Source organism: Emiliania huxleyi (genome assembly GCF_000372725.1).
Source record: "Emiliania huxleyi CCMP1516 chromosome Unknown EMIHUscaffold_196, whole genome shotgun sequence".
Lineage (NCBI taxonomy): Eukaryota > Haptophyta > Isochrysidales > Noelaerhabdaceae > Emiliania > Emiliania huxleyi.
The window spans coordinates 60,747-78,440 of NW_005200631.1; the positions used below are offsets into that span (position 1 = coordinate 60,747).

General features: G+C 65.6%; 5 protein-coding genes across 5 annotated transcripts; 3 read left to right on the plus strand and 2 right to left on the minus strand.

Annotated features, from left to right (window-relative positions):
- Positions 1–920: 920 nt before the first annotated feature.
- EMIHUDRAFT_113653 (hypothetical protein) lies at positions 921–2,683 on the minus strand (the record flags this gene model as incomplete). The annotated part of the gene is made up of 3 exons (XM_005781990.1): positions 921–2,009; positions 2,063–2,105; positions 2,265–2,683. 3 exons carry the CDS (start codon positions 2,681–2,683, stop codon positions 921–923), a joined length of 1,551 nt encoding a protein of 516 aa, XP_005782047.1.
- A 1,904-nt stretch (positions 2,684–4,587) lies between these two features.
- On the plus strand, positions 4,588–6,649 carry EMIHUDRAFT_113654 (hypothetical protein; the record flags this gene model as incomplete). The annotated part of the gene is made up of 3 exons (XM_005781991.1): positions 4,588–5,083; positions 5,455–6,365; positions 6,581–6,649. 3 exons carry the CDS (start codon positions 4,588–4,590, stop codon positions 6,647–6,649), a joined length of 1,476 nt encoding a protein of 491 aa, XP_005782048.1.
- Positions 6,650–8,387: 1,738 nt separating this feature from the next.
- On the plus strand, positions 8,388–10,783 carry EMIHUDRAFT_233694 (hypothetical protein; the record flags this gene model as incomplete). Its single annotated transcript, XM_005781992.1, has 3 exons — positions 8,388–8,573; positions 9,224–10,463; positions 10,737–10,783. The coding sequence occupies 3 exons, from the start codon at positions 8,388–8,390 to the stop codon at positions 10,781–10,783; spliced, it is 1,473 nt and encodes a 490-aa protein (XP_005782049.1).
- A 716-nt stretch (positions 10,784–11,499) lies between these two features.
- Positions 11,500–12,099, minus strand: EMIHUDRAFT_365786 (hypothetical protein; the record flags this gene model as incomplete). Its single annotated transcript, XM_005781993.1, has 1 exon — positions 11,500–12,099. One exon carries the CDS (start codon positions 12,097–12,099, stop codon positions 11,500–11,502), a length of 600 nt encoding a protein of 199 aa, XP_005782050.1.
- Positions 12,100–15,110: 3,011 nt separating this feature from the next.
- Positions 15,111–17,293, plus strand: EMIHUDRAFT_233696 (ATP12 chaperone protein; the record flags this gene model as incomplete). The annotated part of the gene is made up of 3 exons (XM_005781994.1): positions 15,111–15,536; positions 16,261–16,404; positions 17,180–17,293. The coding sequence occupies 3 exons, from the start codon at positions 15,111–15,113 to the stop codon at positions 17,291–17,293; spliced, it is 684 nt and encodes a 227-aa protein (XP_005782051.1).
- Positions 17,294–17,694: the final 401 nt, after the last annotated feature.

Here is a 17,694-nt window from a genome sequence, read left to right on the forward strand (position 1 = left end):
ATTGGATTGTCATTGCCTGTGAGTGCGAGATATAGGGCTAGCCGCAGGCAGCTAGCCTCTGAGGAGGGCGTCCATAGACACCTCACTAGACCCCACATACGGTCTCGTCCGTGCCTTGCCGGCCGGTGAGATTGCTAGAGGTGGAGCAAGCCCGCTCTAGCCTCGCATATCACTTCCTGTCGTCTGTTGTTTGTTGTGCCCTTGTTTGTACTCTTGGCACCGTGGAGTGCTGGGGGGGGCGACAGGGAGGATGTGGCCTTGAGTTATGTGTTTGCCGACTCAGGGTGTGTGGCAGCCAGCTGGCTGTGTGTCTTGTGAGCTTGTTTGTGTCTGTGTGTCGTTCGTGCGTGTCGTCATCATCTGTCCAGCGTCCACCCATACCGCGTTGGTGTCCAGTCCGAGCCTGGCTGTTCTTCACCTTACTACCTACCTACCTACGTTGGTGTCCAGTCCAAGCCTGGCTGTTCTTCACCTTCCTACGCTGACCTAACCTAACCTAACCTAACCTAAGCAAAGTAGTTGCTTCCCGTTCACGAGGGTGCCGCTTCTATTCCGCTGCACCACCGCGCACCCCGGCACCCATTTTCGTTTTTGTTCTTTCCTCCCAAGGCCAACCAGGTCAAGCTTGCACCAACAGTTTTGTATACCGAAAGGAGGCCTACACGACGCCCTCTACTCCGGGGCGCCGGCGCCCTACTGGGCGCCCCCCGCTCCCTTCCCCTTAGAGCCCCCCATCCCACAAACCTCCCCCCGCGGTCCCTCGCGGCCGCGTGACGCCGCACCAATGGCGCGATGTGCCTCGTCCTTGAGAGCCGTCCAAAGCTGCACCGACAGTCGCTGCAGCGCAAACGGGCATCCATTCGCGCGCCGACCACGACGTCTGGTCGTACTGCCAGCACGTGAGCTTCCGGCCCGCCACCTCAGCCACCCGCATCAGCAGACAGCTGTTCCATTTCTGATTGTAGGGCGCGCTTGGAGTCTCGGAGAGCAACCAAAGGAACCGCCTTCTCAAGAGGCCCCAACGATTGAGTGCTCGCTGTAACGATCAGCCCCTCAAGAGGCTCGTCCGTTAAGTGGACTATCGTCTCCGCGCTGCCACAGAGATCTGGAGGTGGAGGATAGCAGCTGAGCACACGAAGCGTGTAGTTGACGGCTCGGCTCAGCAGAGAGCCACTGAGGGTGAGGTCGCGCCGCTTCGCTAGCGAGGGGTCTAGCGTTAGTGGCGGTGCCGTCTGCAGTGCGCGTCGGGCTGGTGGTTCGACACCGGTGGTGGTCAGGTCCAGCACCTCGACACTGCTGAAGTCGGAGAGCGAGAAGCGGGCGACCTTGCCGTGGTACGCACCGTTGTCAACTGGGACCAGGTACCCGTAGGTCCCGTCGCTGAAGCCGCCAAAGAGCCCCTTCAGGTCGGAGTCGGTGGTGGTCAGATCCAGCACGTCTACGCTGCCGAAGTACCTACCGTTGTGGAATGGGACCAAGTACCCGTAGGTCTCGTCGCTGAAGCCGCCGATGAACCCCTTGACATCGGAGTCGGTGGTGGTCAGGTCCAACGACGCCACCTCTGAGTCCGCGGGTGGTGGCGGCGAAGGTGGTGGCGGTGATGGAGGCGAGCACGACTCCTCGAGCCGGCGGCGGGAGGCCTCGGTGATCTCGTCGGTGCCCTCGTCGTGGAAGGCCGTTGCGGAGGTCGACGACGCGGCCGCTGCGAACTTGAACTTGCGCCCCGTGAGCGTGGTGACGTTGCGAGGAGGTGCTTTGGTCACGCCGAAGCGGCTGAACTTGAACTCCGTCGCGAACGGCGAGGGCATGACGTAGTCCTGCCACACGCCCTCGATCGAGCCCTCCGCCATCGCCCTCGTGGTCATGCGCTCGCCGAGCTGCGGCTTCGGGTCGACCGCTCCGTCCACCCCGACGTCAGAGCCGTCAAAGGTCTGCCCAACGAGGCCGTGGGGCGCCACGACCAGGCTCCGCTCGGGACGCAGGAGGGTGAACAGTTGGTCCAGGCGCACCTGTGCGGGCGGGCAACCCGGGCTCATCCAAAGCATTGGGCCGACCGCTGCACGCCGGGGCAGGCGTGCGCCTCCGGCCCGGAGATGCGGTCAGACCTGTGGAAGTAGTCCGGGGTCGCCTTGGGCGCGACGGTGATGGCCCTAGCGGCATCAAGACCTTCACGGAGCTGTGATTCGCCTGCAGGACAGGGGAAGGCAAGTAGGGAATGGGAAGGCAATGATGCTCAGGAGAGCACCATCCTACGCGGGCCGCACCTGCAAGACGCGGGCCCATTGCGCAGGAGGTTGCCCATCCTGGCGCCCGTGAGCTTGAAGGGGACGCCGCCACAGGTGCCGTTACTGAAGCCGAGCAGCGAGGCGGGTGAGATCCTCGCCGCGTCATAGGTCCAATAGAGAAGTCCCGCGGGCGTTGTCGCGATCAGATTGAATTCCACCATCCAGCTGCCATTGACGGTGGCGCCCTGCAGGCGGAACTCTCCGTCCTTCGTCTTGACGTTCGCGCTCATCTTCTGGTGAGACACGACATTGAAGAACGTGTTATCGCGGCCGCGAAAGTCGGTGTGGCCGCCGTGCGCGCCAAAAAGGTGCGGGTCGCCCTGGCCGCCAGCGGTGCCGGGGCAGAGGCCCAGGGTTGCCTGGAAAATATGGAGATGGAGCAGAGCAAGCAGCCCCATATTGGGGCAGGTGCGAGTAACCAGGTTCGTTGTGAAGAGCTGGGGCGCGCCACCCAAGAGCCTAGGTAGGTGCGGATCGGCAAGAGCGCAATCGATTTTTTTGCCCTCTATCACCTTGGGTTGTAAGAACTTGAAACACACCACGCAGGGGCACAGCAAGCACGGATAGCCGTTGAGGAGAAAGGGCGTGAGGTGTATGCACGCCACCTCCCGCGAGCGCGGCGGGATCGGAATTGCGGCCGGAGGGAAGGGCGAACCGCCGCCGCCGCCGCCATATACCATCAGCGACGACGACCGCGGCTCGCCCCAAACGCCAGGCGCTGGATCGGCAGTAGGGCTTGGGCGGCGCAGCGTAGGCCTCGAGCCACACGAGTCGCCGACAACCCCCCCTCATCGACGTGATGGCCGCACCCGCTGCCGGCCGATGCAAGCTGCCGCCTCCACCGCACCAGCGATACTGGACGCGGCTCGCCGCCACGCGCCGGCTCGGAAGAGGGGCTATCGGCGGCGCAGCAGAGCGGCATGCGTCGTCATTCGAGCAGCACAGCAGGTCCCCTCTTCGACGTGACGGCCGCTCCCGGAGCCGGCCGGTGCGCGCCCGACCCACGCCCCCTCTCGCACCCCCCCGATCCCCCTGCGCGGCGCCCCCTCCACTGCGCGCCGGCTCGAGCGCCTATTGCCAAATCGCGACTTTCGAGCGCAGTGCACGCGCCCCACACGTCACGCGAGCGCAGGAGAATTTGCGGCAGAGCAGTACCGTGTACTAGCCGGAGGCATCGCGCCGAAAACCCTCCGCATTCCGCCCCAACAGAGGCTGCAGGAGGCAGATGGCCAATAGCGACGATCGTTACGAAATGTAGCGTTACCGGGAGCTCTCCAAGCTGTCTTGGGTGGTTAGTCATCGCCAAAACCCAAATCCCGTGGTATAATATAAACCCAAATCCCGTCGCAAAAGTCGGGGTTGCCGGCGCTAAGAGGGTCTTTTTCCCCCCCCCCCCCCCCCGCCCCCCCGCCCCCCCGCAAGGCGCGCGGATACACCAGCACCAGCCAGCAGCACACACACACACCCGGGGGATGCCCCGGCTGGCTCATCGAGCGCGTTCTCTGGCGCCGTCCGGGCCACGCGCGGCGCCGCGCGTGCCGCGCGCCACTCGCCGCGGCAGGCACTACAGCGCCAAAGCCGCCTCGCCAACACCGCGCACACCACCAGCAGGCTGCTCACCAGGCAGCAGAGTGCTGCACCGGCGTGCAGCGGACGCTGCGGCGCTGCGGCGCCGCCTCCCCGCCCTGTCCACGGAGCAGGCGAGCGGCGGCACGGCCTTCCACCAGCTGCAGGAGGTGCGCACTTCCGAAAGGAAGCACCAGATGCACCTTCAGCACACGCAGCTTTGCGCAGCGCAGCGCGTACTCGCCTCCTCCGCGGCCATGCCCTCCGCACGGGCGAGCGAGCAGCGCGAGAGTGGAGGACACCACCAGGGATGGATTCACGCGTCCCCCTTCTCCGGCCCGGGGGTGCGCGTTCGCAGGGCAAGGGCCTTAAAGTCAACACGGGTCCCCGAGGGTTGGCTCTGCGCTCCGGGTTTCCCGACCTCACAAATCCATTTTTTTCTTTTCCGTATGCCGTCTGCCGTCTGCCGTCGGCCGTCGGCCGTCGGCCGTCGGCCGTCGGCCGCCGCCGCCGCCGTAGCGGCGGCGAGCGCTCGCCTTTTGCGCGACGCGCAGTGTGGACGCGCGCCGCCCGGCGCCGGACGTGCCGGAGCCGGTCCGGCGCGCGCGCGGGCGGCCAGCGCCTGTAAACAGACAGCTGCCGCCCACACGTTCAAAGGTCCTGTGTGCAGTCAGGAACCTATCACGCGAAGACTGATTGCAATAAGGAAATTTTTCTTTTTTAATCACCCGCGCCGATGCTGTCGCCCCGTATCCTCGCCCTAGCCCTCGCGCTGGCAACGCCAACCGCGGCCCTGCTGCACGGCCTTGCGGGCTGTCGCCGAACGACACACCATCTCGCCGTCAGCCGCCGGGCGCGCCGTCCCCTCCTCGCTCTGGTCCCCTCCTCGGGCGGCGGAGAGCAACAGGAGCTGCTGGAGCGCTGCTTCGCCGCCTCCTGCCCGGGAGCCGCCTCTGCGGAGCCAGGCGACGCGTCACCCGGCTCTCTCGCCGACCTGCCGCTCGTCTGCGCCCCGTGGGCGAGCCCGCTGCCCGGTGTCGTGCAAGTGCTCCGAATCTTTGACCCGGCACTCATCCACACCTTCGAGTCGCTCGCCCGCGCCGCGGGCGGGCCGCGGCTGTTTGCGCACTTTGAGTCATCCGCCGCCGCGCCGACCGATTCGCCCTACCGCGCCCTCGCAAGCCCCGGCGTCCTGACAGAGCTTCGTGACGTTCGCCGCCTCCGCAGCGGCGGTGAGCCGGAATTGTAGAACCCAACATCACCACACAGCAACCGCAGCAATAGCAGCAGCATCACTAGCGACAGCATCACAGCAACCACATCACTGGCGACAGCATCGCAGCAACCGCATCTCTAGCGACAGCAGCAGCAGCAGCAGCACTAAATCTACTGCACAGGCATCATCGCACAGCAGCAGCAGCAGCGGCAGCAGCAGCAGCAGCAGCAGCGGCAGCAGCAGCAGCAGCAGCAGCAGCGGCAGCAGCGGCAGCAGCAGCAGCAGCAGCAGCAGCAGCAGCAGCAGCAGCAGCAGCAGCAGCAGCAGCAGCAGCAGCAGCATCGCAGCGTCAGCATGTCGTAACCGATTCGTGAATCGACCGCACAGGCATCATCGCCCTCACCGTGGCGGTCGGCCGCGTGCGAGCGATCGGCGTGCGCTCCGACGCGCCGCTCGTGCGAGGCGACGTGCTGCTACTTCCTGACGAGGAGGAGCAGGCCGCCGCGCGCCTCCACCTCCGCCGCAACGGCCACTTCGCCGACGGCTCCGCCCTCAATGAAGCCGCGCGCGCCGCCTCGGCAGCTGCAGGTGTGACATGGGCGAGCGCCGAGAGCCGAATCGACTGGTCGGCGGCGGTATCAGCGGAGGCGGAGGCGTTGCCGGTGGGCGACCAAGGCGAGGCGTGCGCCGCCATCGAGGAGCGAGCGCCGTTGAACCTCTCGCTCTCCATCTCCTCCACCGCCGCCGCGGCGCGGCAGGCCGCCGCCGCCGCCGCCTCGGCGCTGAACTCGGCGGACCCGGTTGCTCGCGCGCTCGAGGCGCAGTTTGGCCGGGAGCTGAGCGCGGCGGGCCTCGCCGGCGAGGGCGGAGCGCGGTTTGGGCTCGGCCGTGCGTACGACGCGTACTCGCAGCCCTTCTTGCTCGCCCTCGAGCAGGCGCTGTGGCGCGAGATTGTGCTCTGCGCAACGCTCTCGGCGCGGCTGGAGACCCGCGGGCGGGGCGGGGCGGTAGAGGCGGAGGAGGAGGAGGCGGTGGCCGAGGAGGCGGAGGAGGAGGCGGAGGCGGAGGCGGTGGCCGAGGAGGCGGACGCTTGGCTAGACGACGAGGTGCTGCGGCGGCTGCCGGCGTTGCGCGAGATGCTGCCGCTTCTCCCGCCGCCCCCCGAGAGCGGCTGGCCCGCAGACATGCCCGAGCCCCCCTCGTCGGCCGAGTGGCTTTCCCGCTTCGGCTACCCGCCGTTGCGGCGCGCCCAGCGGGTCTCCTACTTGATGGCTGCGCTGCTGCCCGAGCTCGCCTCGGTGTCTGCGCTGCCTGCCAAGCTCGACCGACGCGCGCTGCTGCCGGCGGGCAGCCCGCCCCCCGCGCCTTCCTCCTACACACCTTTCCTCAAGCACTCCTGCAGGCGCGCTGCTGCAGACCGCGTCGGTGCGCGAGCGGTTGCAGGCGGGGGCCACGCAGCGTGTGGGTGTCTCGCGGTGAACGGCGTCTCTTAACAACCTGCAGCTGTGAACAGGCGGGGGTGGTGTGGCTCTCGCACCAGCGCTTCAAGCTGGCCGCGATGGTCGCGGTGCGCGAGCTCTGATGTCTCGACGCCAAAACGAGCCCACTCAATTTGGCCGCTGAAACGAAGCACCGCAGCTTGCGTGCCGCCGGGGCTCGACGCTGCGGATTGCTGCGGGCGCCGGGTCGCTCCACCCAGCGGCCACACGCGGGCCGCATTGTACATTGCCAGACGCATGCTCCATGACACCCCAGCACAACCAGCCTTGCGGACACGCCGAGCGGGGAGGGGGACCGAACATCGTTCTCGTCGCGTTGTCGTCAGACAGTGCGTAAAGAGTGACACACACGGATCACACGCAGAGAGAGGCACACTCTTGTATCGCCCAGGGCAAGGTTTGCTTTTCTAAGACTTAGACTTGTGGCTTCTAGGGATCCCTAGCCCGGGCGATCTGTACTGATAATCAGAATTTTACAACAAAACTCCCGCTCGCACACGAAACACCCGTAGCTCTTTGTAACGCGATGCTTCCTGGCGAGAGAGTGCTGGGCTTTCCGGCCCACACTCGGCTCTTGAGGCATTTATCGGCATTAATATGCCGTAGGGACACACAGCAAGGAGAGTAGTGTCTACGCGCGCACACGCCCGAGTGCCAATTTGGCTACGGGTTAGGGTTGCGTTGTCCTAACGCCTCCGTCCGTCCTGGACGGGCGTTGGCGCGTGCATATCCCACCGCTAAGCTAGCGACACTACTGCTAATGCTGGCCTCGTCCCCTCAAGTTGAGCAGCTTGGCCTTGCCATACGGTTCGACTGCTCAGACATTGGAGGAGACAAGGGGATGGTGGTGGGTAGAAGAATGCGGAACGAGCAGCCAGAAGCAGTCGCGCGAGTCAGAGTCGGGCACGAGACGTCGAGATCACCGAGCTCGCGATCTCGTCACGAGATGAAGGAGAGTAGCTGGCGGCGGCGCTGCCAGCGCGCCCCACGCCTCGCCAAAAACCTCGACGGCGTGATGATCGACATCAGCTCACGCAGACCACGTCGAGTCCATGTCCGACATCTCGCTCGAGATCACCCGAGATCACCGAGCTCGCGATCTCGCCTCGAGATGAAGGAGAGTAGGCGGCGGCGGCGCTGCCATCGCGCCCCGCGCCTCGCCAAAGTCTCGACGGCGTGATGATCGACATCAGCTCACGCAGACCACGTCGAGTCCATGTCCAACATCTCGCTCGAGATCGCCCGAGATCACCGAGCTCGCGATCTCGCCTCGAGATGAAGGAGAGTAGGCGGCGGCGGCGCTGCCATCGCGCCCCGCGCCTCGCCAAAGTCTCGACGGCGTGATGATCGACATCAGCTCACGCAGACCACGTCGAGTCCATGTCCAACATCTCGCTCGAGATCGCCCGAGATCACCGAGCTCGCGAAGGTCCGCCGCGACGCGTCGCCGAGCTCAAAAGAATTTTCGGTGCTTTTATTTACAATTGCGAGTGCTCTCTCATCGAAGGGCCTGTACTCGCACTGTAGGCATGCATGCGGGCGGACCCTCACTAAGCAGAGCCGCCGCGCCCCGCGCCCCGCCCGCCCCGCCCGCCACGTCCACGTCCACGTCCGCATCGCCCGCCTCGCCCGCCTCGCCCGCCTCGCCCACCGACCGCCGCCGTGGCGCCTGCAGGCCTGAGGGGTGGCCCGTCTACCGTCTACCGGTAGACTGGGGTAGACGGTAGACCGTTTGGTAGACGAGTCTACCGCAGTCTACCGGTAGACCGTAATGAACGCGTCCCAGCCCCTCACATCTTAGAGGCCGAACCCTGCAGCGCCATGGCGGCGGAAAACTGGCCTGCCGGGCTCACGGACGAGTCCGTGAACGCGGCGATCGACCGGCTGCTGCGCCGCGAGGACTGGGACACCATCTCAGTCAAGGTGGTGCTCCGGATGCTCGAGACGGAGCTGCTGCCCGGCGCCGACGGCTCCCTCCGCGCGCACAAGAAGTTTGTCAAGGCGGCCGTCGACACAGCGATGGCGCGCATCCTCGCCGAGGGCGGCACCGGCGGCGGCGGAGGCGGCGGCGCGGCCGAGGACGCGCCGATGGAAGCGGCGCCGGAAGCGGCGGCGGAGGCGGAGCCGGCGGCGCCGGCGCAGGACGCGGCGGACGGGGCGGGCTCGGAGGAGCCCGCGCGCAAGAAGCGGAAGGTGGAGGAGGCGGAGGACGGCGGCCCCTCCGCCGCGGGCCCCGGCGAGAAGGTGTCGCCGCCGGACGTCGGTGCGGCCGCGGCCGCCGGCGAGCGCAAGGGCGAGGACGGCGAGGGCGAGGGCGAGGGCGAGGGCGGCGAGGGGGAGGGGGAGGGCGGTGGCGCCAAGGCGGAGGGCGGCGGCGAGGGCGAGAAGTCGGAGGGCGCGAGCGGCGAGGAGAGCGAGGGGAGCGGCGAGGAGGAGAGCGAGGGCGAGGAGGACGAGGAGGCCGCGGTAGCGGTTGGCAGGCCGAGATGTCGCCGAGATGTCGCCGAGATTCGCCGAGATGTCGCCGAGATGTCGCCGAGATGTCGCCGAGATGTCGCCGAGATGTCGCCGAGATGTCGCCGAGATATCGAGGTGGCTCTCCTTTCGTTAGGCCGTCGCACCGCGCGGACGGGAAGGTCTTTTACCGCTCGATGCAGAAGGGGGAGGAGACGTACGAGGTCGGGCAGGACTGCTACCTCGAGAACGGCGCCGACGTGCCCTACGTCGCGCGACTGCAGGAGATCTTCGTCTACTCGTTTGCTTCGTCGGAGGTCTACTTCAACGCGCGCTGGTACTACCGCGAGGGCGACGTCCACGAGTACGCAAAGATGGCCGGAGCGAGCGGCAAGGTCAAGTACGAGGGAGGCACGCTCACCGCGGCGCCGTCGGAGCTCTTCTTCTCGCTGCATTTCGACGAGAACCACTCCGACTGCGTCCTCCGCCCGTGCGCCGTCCACCTCCTCGACGAGCGGCCCGACGGCGGGTTCGGGCCGCACGAGTTCTTTGCGTGGCGCGCGTACGAGAAGAAGGCGGTCTACCCGCTGGAGGCGCTTCCGACCAAGAAGCTGCGCGACGCGTACGCGACCGAGGCCAAGCGCGGCCCCGCGGCCAAAGCGGCGGCGGCCCGCGAGGCGTCGGAGAAGGAGCGGCGCAAGCGCGAGGCGACGGAGGCGCGGGAGACGGCGCGGGAGACGGCGCTGTCGGCGGACGAGCTGAGGGCGCTCGTGATGCCGCGTCGGCACGCGGAGGTCTGGATCGAGACGCGCGCGTTCAATCGCGTGGCGGTCGACTCGCTCGTGCGGTGCGTGCAGCGGCTCAACGGCCAAAAGTCGTTTTACGTCGGTCTGGTCATCGCCACCAAGCGGGCGCCGCGGCCGTACCGGCTGGGCAAGAAGCTGGTCGAGATGTCGCTGCAGCTGCGCACGTCGGTCGGCACGCGCCTGGCCGGGCTCGACACGCTGTCCAACGATGCCCCCTCGGAGGCGGAGCTGCAGCGGTTCAAGGTGCCGCTCAACCCGGTGCACATGCGCAAGCACATGCGCAAGGTGCAGGCGGCGATGAGCGAGCATGCGGAGAAGTTCGACGAGCAGGACCTGCTGCGAAGGGCGGAGGAGGAGGAGCGGCTGCGGCGGGCGCGCGAGGCGGAGGAGGAGGCGGAGCGGGCCGCCGACGAAGAGAGAGAGCGCAAGGGGCGCGAGCGTGAGGAGATGCGCCGGCGTGCTGCGGACAAGGCGGCGGGCGGAGGCGCGGCCGAGCCGGAGCAGTGGTGGCTGTCGTACAACGTGACGCGGGGCGACGCGTCGGGGCGCGAGGTCGCAAAGTGGCGCGCGCGGCTGCTCCGCTTCGAGAAGATTGCAAAGGCGACGGTGGCCGGCGGCGAGCGCGAGAATGCGCTGCGTCTCGCTGCGCAGGCGCGCCAAAAGATCCAGCAGCTGACGGGCGAGGAGGAGGTGGAGGAGGAGGAGGGCGGCGGCGGCGGCGGCGGCGGCGACGACGGCGGCGAGGGCGGCGGCGAGGGCGGCGGCGAGGGCGGCGGCGAGGGCGGCGGCGGCGCAGGCGGCGGCGCAGGCGGCGGCGGTGGGGAGGGTGGCGACGTCGAAGGCGGTGGCGGAGATGGGGGCGGCGGCGAGGGAGGCGAGTCCAGCCGTGCTCCCGATGCGGCGGAGGCAGGCTCGATGCAGGTCGACCAAGCGGCGGACGAGGCCGAGGAGGCGTAGCGGGCCGAGGCGTAGACGCAGGAGGCGCAGTGGGCCGCGCGTGGACCACGGTGTCGGGCCCGCTTGCGCGGCAGAGGGCGTCGGACGGTCTCGACCCGCCAGTGAGGTGCACGCACGTTGAAACTGGCTACTGGGTGGACGGTGTACCCTGCCAAAGAGCCAAACTCGCAGACAGAGAGCGTGGGCCTGTGCGTGGGCCCCGACCGCGTCTCAACGGAAACCGCCCCATATTTACATTTTGCGGTGTGGGGAGACGGAGTCGTTGGAACGAGTGGGGGGTCCGGCTTTATCGTCTCGCTTTTCGCATGCTTTCGGTAGAGACGAAGTCGCCCCCCCCCCCCTCAAACGCCATAATGCATAAAGCAAACGAGATCTCGTAGTCGCTATAAAGGTAAAGGGGAAGGACCCTCGCGCCTCGGTTGACCAGGGGTTGAGAGCGCGGCTCACGGACCCAACGGGCGCGGCCAGGACCCAGGTTAAACTCCAGTGCCACGTGTCCGTTATACACACGGCGCACCCCTGAGATTTGATTGAGATGCATGCCGGGCAGAATGTGAAAATGAGAACCAGAGAAGTCCGATGCGACATCCGAAATGCGTGAACGATGTGTGAACACGACGAGACCCTGCCAAGCGCGCCCACACCACAAGCCACAAAGGGCCGTGGAGTGCGGAGAGGCGAGGCTGCCTCAAGGCGATGATCGCGCTATCCAGACACTAGGCGGGCGCCGCCCTCTGGCCCGCGGCCGTGCGCGCCGCCCCCATCTTCAGCTCCGCCACCTGGTCGAGCGCGTCGCCGAGCAGCCCCTTGGCCACGCCCAGGTCGCGCAGCTGCTCCACGCCGCCGCTCGCCCGCACCTCGGCGGCGTGGTCGGCCACGTAGCGGCGGCACTGCGCGAGGAGCCGCCCGTCGCCCGTCGTGTGCGCCGCCTCGAGCAGCGGCACGGCGCTCGCCGGCCCGACGCTCTCCTGCAGCGCCTGCGCGCAGAGCAGCTCGAGGCGCGGCACCTGGTACATCTGCGCCAGCTCCCGCAGCACGAGCGCGCGCCGCGCCTGCTCGCCCTCCAGCTCGCCGAGGTCGAGCTGGTCGGTGCAGAGGTAGTCGATGAAGGCGGTGAAGCTGGCGAGGTCCGTCTTGGGCACCGTGATCTCGGCGGCGTCGCGCTCCTTCATGCCGATGCCAAACATCTTCCCATAGTACTCGGACCGCACGCAGAGCAGGTTCTTGCTCACGTGCTCGATGCGCTCCTCGTCATCGCCGACGATGAAGGTGACCAGGCCGGTGGGGAGGCTGGCGTTGCCCCGCATCTTCTTCATGTCAGCAAAGAAGGTCGAGGACGGCACCACAATCGGCGCAAAGGAGGGAGGCGGAGGAGGCGCAGCCACGCAGACCTGGCGGAGGCCGCCCATTGCGCAGACCGAGAGGGTGCTGCCGTCGGCGCTGATGGCGAGGGCCATTGGGTAGTTGAACTGCGCCGCGCCGCCCACGCCATCAGCGCTGCCAGCAGTGCCCGCGACAGTCGTCACCGCGCCCGTCGCCACCTCCACCCGCCGGATCTTGTGGTTGCCGAAGTCCGCCACAAACAGCGCGCTGCCGTCGGGGCTGACGGCGATGCTGTGTGGCTTGTTGTTCTGCGCCGCGCCGCCCACGCCATCGGCGCTGCCAGCAATGCCACTACCGGCGAGCGTGCTCACTGCGCCAGTCGCCACCTCCACCCGCCTGATCTTGTGGTTGGAATGGTCCGCCACGAACAGCGCGCTGCCGTCCGGGCTGACGGCGACGCCAGATGGGTTGTGGAACTGCGCCGCGCCGCCCACGCCGTCAGCGCTGCCCCTGGTGCTGCCCGCCAGCGTGGTCACCGCGCCCGTCGCCACCTCCACCCGCCGGATCTTGTGGTTTCCCGTGTTCGCCACAAACAGCGCGCTGCCGTCGGGGCTGAGGGCGATACCGCGTGGCTTGTGGAGATGCGCCGCGTCTCCCACGCCATCCTCGTCGCTGCTGCCCGCGACAGTGCTCACCGCGCCCGTCGCCACCTCCGCCCGCAGGATCTTGTGGTTGCCGTAGTCCGCCAAAAACAGCGCGCTACCATTGGGGCTGAGGGCGATACCGCGGCAATCCTCGCAGGTCGCGACGGTGCGGATGCGCCCGGCCGCCGGCACGTGCAGCAGCGAGTGCACAGTCGTGACGTACCAGCCGCCCGCGCGATCGCTTGCAACGGCACGTAGCTGCAGCGATGCGAGAGGGCCGTCCTCGCCCTCGAGCGCCAGCGTGGTGACCTGTCCGACGACGCGGGCGCCAAAGATGGGCGCCTCGAAGCCATCCGCGACCGGCACAGCCGCGCCCTCCTCCTCGCCTTCGCCGGCGGTGCGGGCGCGCTTTCGGGAGGCCATCATGACGCAAAAAAAACTAAAAGAAACCCAACTGCCTTCCCTCGCGTTAAAATTGCTGTTCTGCTGCATTGTGCAGGGACCAGCGAGCACGGCAGCGGCCCAGCGAAATCAAATCTCTTATTCGAACCTTTGGTTTGCTAGTGACCAGTCACCAGAGACACCTCACATGACCCCACACACGGTCTAGTCCGGCCTCGCGGTCGGCGGAGATTGCTAGAGGACGAGCAAGCCTGCTCTAGCCTCGCATATTACCTCCTGTCGTCTGTTGTGATGTTGTGCCCTTGTTTGTTTCTCTTGGCACCTTGGAGTGCTGGGGGGGGCGACAGGAGGAATGTGGCCCTGAGTTATGTGTACGCCAACTCAGGGTGTGTGGCAGCCAGCTGGCTGTGTGTCTTGTGAGCTTGTTTGTGTCTGTGTGTCGCTCGTGCGTGTCGTCATCATCTGTCCCGCGTCCACCCATACCGCGTTGGTGTCCAGTCCGAGCCTGGCTGTTCTTCACCTTTCTACCTACCTACGGTTTGCTCGAAGAAAAGAAAAAGGAACACGGAAAATCCCACGACTTTCTCAGACAAAGAGATCGAGCACAAAATACAATCCACTCTCAATTTCTTCTATCGCAATACAAGCTCGATCTCGACTCTCTTTTCAGGGCCTATCGATCTCGTCTGTCGACTCGTGCTTGCTGCAGCTGCGTTGATATTAGCCGCATGGTCCATGGATACGGAGCTAACCAACGTGCAACGAAGACACTCATCACCTGCCGAGAAAACGCAAATTGATGTGTGACCTCCTGCAGCTCGGCCTCGGGTCCAAAGAGGTCCTCACAATCCAAAGCCCAAAGGTCCTCACAGATGCTCCACTGACAGCCCTCACAGTCAGAGTCGAATTCGGTGCCAAAGCAGCACTGTGTCCTCTGAGCAAGCCATTTTCGACACGGTCGCGTCGCCAGGCCAAGACAGGCCGGCTGCACGCATCCTACATCTGGAGGAACAATCGATTCGTTGCTGATGTGCGTTGAGGCCAGAGGACCTCTTTCTTCCCAGAGGTCCTCAATGGAGAGAGGTCCTCACGTCGGAGAGTAGATAGACAACGCGCACAGCAATTCGCCTGGACAGAGTAGAACTATTGGACGCACAGCCACGCAGACAGCGCGATACACGGGCGGGGTGACTGACTGCCTGGGGCTGGGGCGCTGGGCAGTGACAGATAGATAGCGGACGCTGCACAAGGGCGCGCGGATGAAGAAAGATGACACTTGTTGTAGGTTAATTACTCCTTCGTTAACGTTGCTGATGGGCTCGCCGCACTCCAAGAAAAGTAAATTCGTATTAGGAAGGAGGCTCGGACTCGCACAAAGAAAAGAATTGATTGATTGACCAAGTGCTCCAAGATTGATTGATGGGAAGGCGAAACACAGTCCGACCAACGACTGGGACACCAACGCGGTATGGGTGGACGCAGGACGGGCGATGACGGTCACACAGGAGCGACACACAGAACCACAAGACAAGACACTCAGCCAAACTGACTGCCACACATCCTGAGCGAACTTCCCTAGTCACCCGCGGCCGGACTCCATCCGGCACGCGTCGCTGGTCGCTCAGAGCCGCGTCCCCTGCTCGCCACCCCGACGCCCAAGGCGCCCGAGCGAACGACAGGCAGCACGCGAAGACTGATTGCAATCCCGCCGACCGCCAGGCCGCGGGATGATGCGTGCGTGGTCTCGTAGTGCGTCTCGGAAGCTCTCCTCTCGGGCTAGGAGCCAGCCCCTCTCCCTTGCCCCCGGAACACTGTGTCCGAGTCGAGGCGTGTGCTTGCCGGTCGACGGCCGCGCGCGGTTGGCATTGTGACGAAGGTTGCGATTGTCATAAAAAGAAGAAAAACAGCGTAGTTTGGCCCGCCACTCGGCGCGGCACTCCGCCTCCCGCGGCCTCTCGATGCAGAGCCGGATCAAGGTATGGTACAAGTCGGTGGGCGTGCAGCGCGTCGCGCACGCCGCGCGCTGGGCCGTCACGCTCGACGGCCGTGCGCTGCAGACGCCCGCAAAGTCTCCGCTCGAGCTGCCGACCGAGGCGATGGCGTGGGCGGTGGCGATGGAGTGGCAGGCGCAGGGCAAGTTCCTCCAGCCGTACACGATGCCGCTGATGAAGCTCGCCACGACGTCCATCGACCAGGTGCCATCGATCCGGCCACAGATGGCGTCGTCGATGCTGCGGACGATGCACACAGACGTCGTGGCGCTCCGGGCGGACGCGGAGGACGAACCCGAGCTGGCGGCCAAGGAGGCGGCGGCGTACGACCCGCTGATATCCTGGCTCGCGGATGCCGAGGGCGTCCAGCTGAACGCCACCTCGAGCCTCGTCGTCGAGCAGGAAGCTTCCGAGACACTACCGAGACGCTTCCGAGACGCTTCCGCGAGACGCTTCCGAGAAACTTCCGCGACGCTTCCGAGACGCTTGCGTAGCGCTTGTGAGCCGCTCTCAAGACGCTTCCGACACTTCCGAGACGCTGCCGCGACGCTTCCGAGACACCGACGAGACACTGCCGCGACACTGCCGCGACACTGCCGCGACACTTCCGCGACACTTCCGCGACGCTGCCGAGACATTCGCGAGAGACTTGATGCTTCCGAGACACTGCCGCGACACTTCCGAGACACTTCCGAGATACCGCCGCGACACTTCCGAGACACTTCCGAGATACCGCCGCGACACTTCCGAGACACTTCCGAGATACCGCCGCGACACTTCCGAGACGCTTCCGAGATACCGCCGCGACACTTCCGAGACACTTCCGAGATACCGCCGCGACACTTCCGAGACACTGCCGCGACACTTCCGAGACACTTCCGAGATACCGCCGCGACACTTCCGAGACACTGCCGCGACACTTCCGAGACACTTCCGAGATACCGCCGCGACACTGCATGGCGGCTCTTCAGCCGTGCTCGCTCGCGGGGCGAAGAGCCCGCCGTGTCGCGGCAGTGTCTCGGAAGTGTCGCGGCAGTGTCTCGGAAGTGTCTCGGAAGTGCTCGCTCGCGGGGCGAAGAGCTCGCCGTGAACTCCCCATCCCCCATCTCCCCCGCAGCCGCCCGCTGCCGCTGCGGCTGCCGCGCGGCTCCTCGGCGCGGCCGACGATTGGACGCTGGCGGCGCTCGATTCGGTGACTGGGTCGTGCAAGTCGTTTGTCCTGGCCCTCGCACTCTATCGCCGGCGGCTGAGCGCGCGCGAGGTGCGCATCGCCGCGCGCGTACCTGATGTGGGGAGATATGGGGAGGTATTAGATGGGGAGATGTGGGGAGAGATGAGGACGCGCGAGGTGTGCGTCGCTGCGCGCGTACCAGATATATGGGGAGATATGGGGAGATATGGGGAGATATGGGGAGATATGGGGAGGTATGGGGAGGTATGGGGAGATATGGGGAGATACGGGGAGATATGGGGAGATATGGGGAGATATGGGGAGATATGGGGAGATACGGGGAGACACGGGGAGGTATGGGGAGGTATGGGGAGATATGGGGAGATATGGGGAGATATGGGGAGATATGGGGAGATATGGGGAGATTCCGCTTCATAGGTATCTAGGGAATCTCGAGGAATCTCGAGGAACCTCCCACTAGGTGTGCGTCGCTGCGCGTGTCGCCGAGCAGTACGAAGCCGCTAGACGCGGAAGACCTCCCCATATCTCTTCAAATCTCCCCGCATCTCCCCACTTCTCCCCCGCAGGACCAGACCTCTGCGGACCTCTCGCCCCCCCCCTATCTCCCCCTATCTCCCCAAATCCTCCCAGTTACGCCGCAAGGTACCTGACCGACCTCTATCTCCCCACATCTCCCCAAATCTCCCCAAATCTCCCCAAATCTCCCCCATTTCACACCGCCAGGTACCAGACCGACCTCTATCTCCCCAAAGCTCCCCACATCTCCCCAAATCCGCTAGGTACCAGACCGACCTCTATCTCCCCCAATCTCCCCCAATCTCCCCCCATCTCCGCTAGGTACCAGACCGACCTCTGGGGCGAAGTCGAGGCGGGACACGATCTCGACCGCGCAGATTTGCAGGTGCGCGTGATCGATTGTCCCGCCACCGACGCATCATTGGTTCATGGCGGTTGGTAGTGCTGCCAGTGGTGATTGGGCGCGGGTGCGCGTGATTGGTTGTCCCGCCACCGACCCCAAATTGGTTCATGGCGGATGGTAGTGCTGCCGGAGGATGATGACTGGGCGCGGGGTGCGCGCTTCAATCTAGTCCATTCTCACTCCTTAACGGACGGCATGGGCAGGTATGCGTGTCTCATCTCTCCCCATCTCTCCCAATCTCTCCCAATCTCTCCCAATCTCTCCCAATCTCTCCCCATCTCTCCCCATCTCTCCCAATCTCTCCCCATCTCTCCCAATCTCTCCCCATCTCTCCCCATCTCTCCCCTATCTCCCCATATCTCCCCTATCTCCCCATATCTCCCCATATCTCCCCATATCTCCCCATCTCTCCCCATCTCTCCCCATCTCTCCCCTATCTC